Below are 10,000 nucleotides of genomic sequence, written 5' to 3' on the forward strand. Positions count from 1 at the left end.
GGCCTTTTCAGCTGGAATGAACATTAGGCAACTGAAGTGAAAAATAGTCAACACATGACTACAGCAGTGATATATGGAAAGTTCAGTTGTCTAACAGCATGTTTTATGGTTGTTGCTATAAGTTTCAATATAACTGTCATTGTCTGCAATCACAGTTGCACATTTTCACCCATTTTGTGGTGGAAGGTTCCAACTGATAGGAAGGATTACAATAAGGTTTCTCTTTTAATAAAGAAATTATATAGAAATGCAAAAAAATATCTTCAAAATAATAATAATAATAGCCAAAACTTATTGAAGAAAGCACACTTAGACCTTATAAGCACTAAAATATCTGAAAGTATATTTTACTCAAGCACAAGCAACAACAATCAAGTGAAACTAAATAAGGTTTCTCTTTCTAACACCTATAATACTCTTCATTAATCCAAAGATAGGAAACAGGGGAAACATATATTGAAAATGAATTATATGGTGTTATAAACAAATGAGAGACACTGCAGAGCTAATGCCAACATTAAACCTCCTCAGCTTGAATACTATGACAAGAAAAAGATATCTCAGCATCTATTAATGCTGGTTACAATCTACTAAATACAGCACATGTCATTATGTTCAATTTGACTGGTGAGAGACTTGTGAATTCGATCTTAGGAGTTTGCCAATTGTGCTTTCAACTTCTTACCTTAAAGAAAGTAAATGAGAAATTTTAGGAGATGGTCTCTCATATGTCTGATCACACTTCAATACTGTTTGTCCTATTAGATATTACTGATAGTGTGAGAACGGCTAAATGCAGACTAAGTAAGCTCAATAGCAACTAATAAGCCTTGCATGACAAAGCCTTGAGACAAAAATAAACATGGGTACAATGGGTACCCCCAAAACACCCTCTGTAGACAAAAAGACAGAGGCAGATCCATACATACATAACTTACACAGTGAAAAACTCTCACATACATATCACAATCTGAGTCATATATTGGGGAGAAAGTAATATAAAGAAGAGAGAAGAAGAGGAAGCATTATTCTTTTATCATATATTGAATCTGCCTCCAAAAGCATAAATGAGCAAGCAAGCAAATAATGACAAGCGCAGGCAAGCACAGACAGGGCCGGTGGTAGGGGGGAGGGGCATACCCGTGGGCGAGGCGTCCTGGCCGGCTGACAGGTACCCCAGGTAACTGTCCTGAAACTCTGCCAGACCAGCCAGAGCATCAGGTTGGTAGGCCTGGGGCTGGTAGCTTCCACCAGCTGAAGGGGGTTCAGACCTGGGGGTGGGGGGGTTCGTGCCGCCCCCTCTGGATCGACCACCCCCAGAGTTAGCCCTACCCCCCTTATGTGTGTGCGAGAGGTGGTAGGACAGACCCTGTCTGGTCTTGTAGCGAGCGCCACACACTGCAAGTCAAAACCAACATTCCCTGCAGCCCACGCTTCCCTCACAAGATTACCTTATATAATAATTCCATAAGAGAAAGGGAGAATAAAAAAAGACAACTTTTTTTGTCTCTAAGGTAACCAATCTCTGAATTACTAATCGTCATTACTTTTGGGTGAAATTTCTGTTTCAGCAGAATATATACTGGGTCTACAGCCAAAGTATAAAATCATAATGATAAAACAGAACTTTCAGTAATGATCTCTTAAAAAAAAAAAAAAAAAAAAAAAAAATGAAGAAACATTCCTATTGAAGCACAAGCATATATATGGAAATTATTCAAAACTGAATGATGAGTGAGTACCTCTGTATGTCATTCACTGCCATGGTGATGCTCAAGAGCTCCAGTTTGACACTGACACTTATTCTGAGCTTGTATCAGCTGTCTCTACCAGCAAGGCTTGCCTGTACTGGTTATACTTTACCTATATCTTGCTTTGTGCATGGTAGAGTATCTTTATTTATGAATTGCAATTTTTTAAAAATCAGAAAAAGTGTAACAATCTATAAGAGATAAATATTTTTCATATTTGATATAATGCACACTGCATTACAACAATCAGCATCATAATAAAAAAAAAATATAAAAAATAAATAAATACATAAATAAAGATGATGTCAGGCTGATCAAAAGTACTTGAAAGAAAATATCAAATGAAAGCATGAGGATAAATGTTCTCACTCTATTTATTTTTCACACAAACCATCAATATATCTAAGGGCTGATTGACTAATAGGTATGTGATTATCATATAATAGTAAAAAAAAAATATATATATATATATACTTATATATCTTCCTTTTCTTTCACTCATGTTAGAAATATATCCATAATCTTTAAGTGCCCTTTTCTATTGTTTCATATTACTTAATATGCTTGTATCCCTTTGCAAAACAAATAGTTCATATAAATGCATAAATTCTGAAATAAAAATCATGCTCAACTTTACATTAAGTATCACATTAATCAAGGAAGAATTCTTTGTGATAATCAAGTATACCATATCACATATGCTCAATAAATATGATCACAGATATTTACCTATCTAAAGCTGTAAGTTATTTTGGAATTAAACTACACTAAAAGAATCATAAAATTCATAAATATGATAACCAAAACAACTAACAAAAAAAGTTCCCACTTACACATACATTGAAAATTAGGGCAAAAATTTAGATCTTGGCATATTGCATGCAATAAAATAAATGGCTGACAGAGACTACCATTTCAAAGGCTGCAACTTAATAACAAATCCCATTCCATGCAAGATGACATAAAGTGCTAATATAAACTTTGAGCTTATAATTTATACTAATTATTGCAGGGAAAACAACCCTTTCATTTCTTTTCTTACACTTATATGTCATGACTAAGAACTAATAATCTTCACAGCCATAAAATAAGCAGTAAATAAAATAGGCAGTTTCCAAACAGATGAAACAATTAATGACATAATGGTTTTTGATTTGTTTTTTCTTTTAAAGTAGATGAATGACATGACAGTTGACTGAAATCAATCTTGGTCTTAATAGTGAAAGTATGCCACTTGCAGCAGAAGCAAAGATGAGCATTGGCTGAGGTACAAAAGCTATGTAGGTCAGAGTATGAATCACACATATATCCCCCCCTCCCACTAAAAAAGCCATAGCAGAAGTGTGAAATCTATAGCCTTCAAGGTTTCTGCTTTTTGAAAATGGGTAAAAATCGCTCAAATGAATCGCACATCCAGGTGTCCATGAAACAGTTATTTGATCTTGATAAACTGCAGTATCAAGATAAGAAGATTATATGTACTGTCATCATTCATTCATACATTCAGCTAATGTGGGTTTACTGAGAATATTTTTCTTTAGCTCTGTCACCTTTTTTAAGCTCTCCGTGATGTTTGTGATTGGATAGTATCACAGAACCCTATGTGGAGACACACTGTAGTCAATAAATAGGCTTTATATATCTAATAGGTTTCTCATTACAGACTTGCAGAAATTATATAACTATAGTCAGTTTCATCTGGATTGTCCACAAGGTTTTAGTGATGTGGTAAATGCACATATTGCAGGCTTGTGATTAGCTAAAAATCACAATGTTTGATATCATTAGTTAGTTGTGATATATATTCTATCCATAAATTCAGTTATAATTTTTATATAGATACACATAGAACCATTACACACTCATATATATATATATAATATATATATATATATATATATATATATATATATATATATTATATATATATATATGTATATATATATATATATATTATATATATATATATCATATAATATATATATATATATATATTATATAATATATATATATATATTATAATATATAAAATATATATTATATATATATATATATATATATATATATATATATATATATATATCCTAATCAAGCTTATTTACACTGATGTTATGTAGTGTAAGCACACAAAGAACAAGCTTGTACCAAATAGTAGTGAATAACAGGCTTTAAATATTCATTTACTCTCTCATTTATATATCTTAAAAACAAAACAAACTTCTGGTTGTAGAAAATAAAATAAAAGGAATCTAACTAATCTACTGCATGTAAATCACATGTGTAATGTGCAAAATAACATAAAATAGTGTTAAAGTGAGGCTGACTTATAACCACAGCACAGTTTTGAATACTACATGTCTTTTTATAGACTTGAAATTAAAGAAAAAATAGTCTTTCAAAATCTGTTATTCTTTTGCATGCAGTCAGACAAGAAATCTTTGGTACTGGGATTGTTTTGTTTGCTTGCATTACATAATATTGGTGCAAATCAGCATGTTTGATTTTACATATGCATGTGTAAGGCTTATTTGCAAATCTACACATTCAAAAATATTACTTATTTCATAGCTTGAATAATCATTACAAATAACAAACGATATCAAACACATTGATTTTCAGCTAATCATAAGCCAGTAATGCATAGTTGCCACATATGGCAAAAACTTATGAGCTATCATAGCTATCAAAAAATACAGTAATTTTCTATAAAAAAGTATACTTGGAAAGAGAACGATTATTTTTACCTATACCAATATTATTCCCTGAAAGATATCAAGATTCAAATAACAAAAAATAAAATGCAAAATAAAAATAATAATACTAGGTCTCCATTTCTTTTGGCAGAAAGCTGTCAGTTGCTTGTGACTCTGCACTCTGACTATTTGTATGAGTCTACACTATTCAGTGTCAATTGTAGGGTAAAATCTACCACAATAATTATTTGCTACAACAAAATATGAGGATGATGTTTCCATCTACACAACGAATACCAATTAAGGTCAGGGGAAACTTGCGCTGACATTAAGGCCTAAATCAAGAATGTGTATAGAGATTATGGAGTATAATCAACTGGTAATTAAAAGATAAATTATTAAAAAAGGAATAAGGAGTTCTAAGCACTATGTAAAAGAGTGTACTATTCTGTTTCAACAACTCTATGAACTTCAAATATTAAACATCATAGTGACTGGTAATCATACTGGTGTTGAGACTCCAGCTTATGCCAATCATAATGCATGGAGTGGAAGGGCCAGTGCTTAAAAACATTTCTTCAATAATCCCACTATGAATATAACTATCATTATTTCTATATTCTGCTATCAAAACATCAATTTTGCAATTACAATGATTACCATAATCATAAGCATAACTGAAAAAAATGTAACAAAAATAAGAAGGTAACTTAACAGTAAATAATAACATAAAATAAAATTATCATTAAACCTGAGTTCTGTTTATTATAATAAGGACAAAAACACATTTTCTTTCCATAAAAGTTACAATTTTGTGGAGTAAGCATAAAATAATAATTAAAATATAATGGCCAATGTCAATTCTTACTTACTATGAATAAATAACATAAGAATCTTAACATTTAGAGAAACAATTTAGAGAATTGAGAGAATTCAATTTAGAGAAACAGAATAAAATGAAAAAAGGACATAATAATAATAATAATAATAATAATTAAATAAATATATAAATAAGAAGTCAATAAAAACTTCAGTCATGCTCTCAAATTACTATATGTAATGCAAAAGTTGAATATATCACTTCACACTAACAACTTTCGTTTACTGACAGAGGGATCCTAGGTAGTTTAGTTAGCATAAAAAAGTCTGCTTACCTCTTGGTGTATTATAATTTAGACACTAGTAATACTACATTGAGAGTTTGGTTGGTAACAGTAAGAAGTAAGTAACCATTTTTGTAAGGTTATGTAAAAAGCAACAAAACTGTGAACTCACAGACACTAGATCAGTATATAGTCATTATATGATTAGTAATATTTACACATGAATTTCAGGAAATCAGTTTTCATAAAAAAATATCAATAAAACGGTTCAAATATCTTTCTATCACTGCTCTCAAAACTTAACCTTACATCTGAGATGCTGACATACACTACAAATAGCACTAAAAACGACTTCCCTGTTACACTAATACTGTTAAACCCTGTAAACTACCCTAGCAGTACGCAAACAGTGTACAATGATATGTGATGCCCTGGAATATTGAACTAGAGTGTCGTTTAATGACTGAAGCATAAAATTTGTACATGGACTTCTTGTACCTAAAAATTAAGGAAATCCAGTAACTAAACATCACACTTTTCTGTAAATATGATACAAATTTTTATAGTAATGCAACTAAAACAAAATAACATAACCAATATCACTAATACTCATCAACATAACTTATTTTATGCATCTAAATTTATGTCTATTGACTTAAAGGAGAGCAGGGTTATTGTCATTGATAAAGACATGTCAAACTAGTGGGCATTTTTATATCTTTATCTATTTTTGTACTGTTAAATGCTATTAGATTAGCAGACTTTTTTCTGTTTACCTACACATGGGTTCTACTTTGTCTTCACTTAAATATAGATTAAAAAATATTTGTATATGAAGAATACAATTATTGAAGTATCATAATATTACTTGATAATGATGATCATAACAATAATCATCATAATTATAATAATGATAATAATAATACCAATAATAAAAAGAGATATGTAATGATCACGATAATAATAAAATCTAAGGGTGCTAGCAATGATATTAATGACAACAATGACACACTAAGCAAATCAACAAAATTCAACGGTCATTAACAACTTCCAAACACCACGATCTATGCCGTTACTCATCAACAATAAATGGTTCACATGGACTTATAACAAACAACTAACACTCACATACATGATATCTACCATTCCAAAAATAAATGGCAAAAATTATGCAAACTCTATCCACAAAATAAAATGATAGTTCCCCATTCTTAATTCATATTTTGCAAACTCGAGAAATAAACAAAATGAAATAAAATTATCAAAGTAAATAAATATCACACACTGATCTTACTCTGGCATATCACCCTTATATTTTGTGAATGAAAGCTTTCTTCATTGTTTTTCCTTTAGGGTATACTTCAAATTTTTTTTTTCCCCAAGACTTAACCCTATGACGACGGTGCGTCACATTTGTGTGACACAGCTAAACTCCCGATGCCGGGGCGTCATGCCAGTGTGACGATTTCAATGCAATGTTGCAATCGCCCGGCTTTGGGGTTTTCGCGTAGCGCGTGCCCCGTCGGGAAAGGGTTAAATATTAATTAATATATGAAACCCACAGATCCATACATGTTGCGATATCAAACAGCATAATATCCTTATAATAAAGAAGATTTGCTTTAGCATATACTTGTTGCAGATTGATCTATTGTGTGTGTAATGCATGACCTACTCCATAACCACTGAAAGTACTTTTTTTTTTTTTTTTTTTGTATAAACTGCAAGTATTTTTCTAAGATATAGAAGACAATATGGATATGTATAAAAGTAGTCTACTTTGTATGCTTGGAATGTATAACCATGATTTCTTATAAAATGCTGTACTGTTTACATATCTGAGGTAATCATTGTAAATGACAGCTTATAAGAGAATCAAGAGAACAATAGAAGTTTTCATGATATTTATTACTGCTGATGAAATTATGGTTATCTAATGATATTTACTGCTTGGTGCTCATAACCTGTTTCAATTTAGTCACACTCATATATGAGCTGAAACTATTAGCCTCAACCTAAACAAATATAAATAACACATTATTACTGATTATGCATTTTGCATAAGTGCAGTGCCCTTATCCACACATTTGTGCCTTTCTTATCATCCAATACTATAGACTTACATTCTGTCCTAATAGCAATTTTCAGTAGTATCTGATGAAGAACCATTTTACATAACTCACGGTACATATCTAATCACCAGTTTGCTCTAAAGGTCATAAACAGCATTAATTTGGACAAAATAATAAATAATTAAATAAGGCCTGAAAGCCAATCAGCAAACAGATTATAAAGAAAAGATAATAAAAAGAGGGAAACCCTAAACAGAGCAATTAAAATCATCTGGTCAACATATTCATTTTACAGGAGCCATTTCCTTTTCTATAATCATGGAAGAGTACTAACCACTTGTTGATAACTGTATTCATATAACCTGTATTTTTACTTTCACAACTCCTAGTTATTTGAAAAAAAAGTCTGAAAGAAATATAGGAGCCACTTTTTGACAAAGCTCAGAGCTGTCTCATAGTTGCTCATGGGTATGGTGTGAGTCTATCTTTCTCTTGGTAAACTAGTGACTGAGAATAATAGTAAGTGGCAAACTAATGCTTATTTTGTGGAAACAGATATATGTTGCTCGATTCCATTATACTTATATTTGCCTTCTTAACCTCATTTGCCCTAATTACCCAAGATATAGAATATACATTAAATATATATCTGAAAAAAAATTCAACCATACAAGGGATGAAGTTAATGTCTAAATCTTTCCTATCGACATATATCAATGTATAAGCTAATATGAATAACCATAAGGCCTCGTCCCACAAACAAAAAGGCTACTGGTGAGAAAAATAACACGTGGAATAACAGCAGGTACCTAGATGCTTGTTATTCTGAGACTAGGAAAGCAATCAGTGCCAAATGGTACTTTCAGTTTACTAAATTTAAATTTATAAAATGGAAAATGCTATAACTTCTATGAGAGCATTCCATTTAGCTTAGCTTTCACTTCTTCAATAAAATAGGAATGGAATGCATTGAAATGAAAGTGAGAATGACATGAAAAAAGTATAAATAATCTTCCTTATAACCACTATTCTTTTTTCAAGTTCATCAAAACACAATTTTTCTATCTCCCTTATATGAAAAGCCCTCTTTGATATTTTCTTTTGATAATATCTGTAACACAAACAAAAGGCATTATGTTAACGATCCAGCTGGATGTGGACCTCCTGCTAAGGTGTGTTCAGGTCATGTAACAAACAGTTAATTAAGCTGAATTTTCATCACTTTGATCTTAAAAAGAGATACTCTGTGTTTAAACTTGTGCCTGTGTTCTCCCTGGAGGAAGCTGGATTTCAAACCAGATTTATATCAAAATCACAAGTAAGATGTGTCACAAAAAAAAAGTTATTGGAAAAAAAATGCAAGTGTACAGTCACCATGACATCCCCACTATCAATGTAATTTTAATATTACCTTTTGTAGTGGGCTAAAATGAATATGAAAACCCTACTTCCATGAGTGAAAGCAAAGGAAATGAAAAGTAGGAAATACATTCATAAGTAACTCTTAATAACAACTTTGACTCTTAAAAAGTAAATGTAAAACAACAATAAGGCTGTTGACATGTATTACTCATAGAATAAACCTAATTATAAATGTAAATATCATTCCTAAATCAATAATAAGAAGTGGGAAATAAATCTGACCTCAGTTAATCTTATGGCACTAGCCACAACATATTTAATTTCTCTTTTTAAGAGAAAATTATAAATTATGTGCTAATACATTTGCAATTCTATGCATATAAAATTGAAATAAAACTTTTTTTTTGTGTGCATGTTGTGTTTTTTTTTTGTTTTTTTGTGTGTGTGTGTGTGTGTGTGTGTGTGTGTGTGTGTGTGTGTGTGTGTGTGTGTGTGTGTGTGTGTGTGTGTGTGTGTGTGTGTGTGTGTGTGTGTGTGTGTGTGTGTGTGTGTGTGTGTGTGTGTGTGTGTGTGTGTTTGTGTGTATTTTTTGTGTGATTTTGTGTGCAAGTGTGTTTTTGTGTGTGTGTTTCTATTATGTGTTTGTGAGTTTGTGTGTGTGTGTGTGTGTGTGTGTGTGTGTGTGTGTGTGTTTGTGTGTATTTTTTGTGTGATTTTGTGTGGAAGTGTGTTTTTGTGTGTGTGTTTCTATTATGTGTTTGTGAGTTTGTGTGTGTGTGTGTGTGTTTGTGTGAGAAACATCAACAGGATTTAAAAAAAAAAAAAAAGGATTGCATGAAGTCAGATCAACCTCCAAAATCAAAATTGGTGGGGTGGAGTAGGGGAGGGGGATATATTTCTCATACTCTCGCACTGTGACAAATTATGAATTTCTGAATCACCACAAAAGTTTACGATCCCACACAACCCCAAAAGAACGTCCACCATACTTACGCTGGCACTCATACGGCTTGCCGGGA

The 10,000-nt window shown here is 31.6% G+C and overlaps 1 protein-coding gene across 8 annotated transcripts in view; it reads right to left on the minus strand.

Moving 5' to 3' along the window:
* The window catches only part of LOC122250070 (zinc finger protein ubi-d4 A), a 41,256-nt gene that overhangs the window by 18,456 nt on the left and 12,800 nt on the right, over nt 1–10,000 (minus strand). For 6 of the 8 annotated variants that reach the window (XM_086554990.1, XM_043011353.2, XM_043011354.2 and 3 more), the window contains 2 exons: nt 9,975–10,000; nt 1,141–1,398 (listed from right to left, as the gene is read on the minus strand). The exon at nt 9,975–10,000 is cut by the window's right edge and continues 71 nt beyond it. In XM_086554990.1, the coding sequence (XP_086411116.1) occupies nt 1,141–1,398; nt 9,975–10,000 (284 nt within the window). The remainder of the gene's footprint in view (nt 1–1,140; nt 1,399–9,974) is intronic. The other 2 variants (XM_086554991.1, XM_043011355.2) reach the window with 1 other exon arrangement.

This window comes from Penaeus japonicus, unplaced genomic scaffold, assembly GCF_977035675.1.
Source record: "Penaeus japonicus unplaced genomic scaffold, GWHDUDI00000001_assembly GWHDUDI00000030, whole genome shotgun sequence".
NCBI classification, from domain to species: Eukaryota; Metazoa; Arthropoda; class Malacostraca; order Decapoda; family Penaeidae; genus Penaeus; species Penaeus japonicus.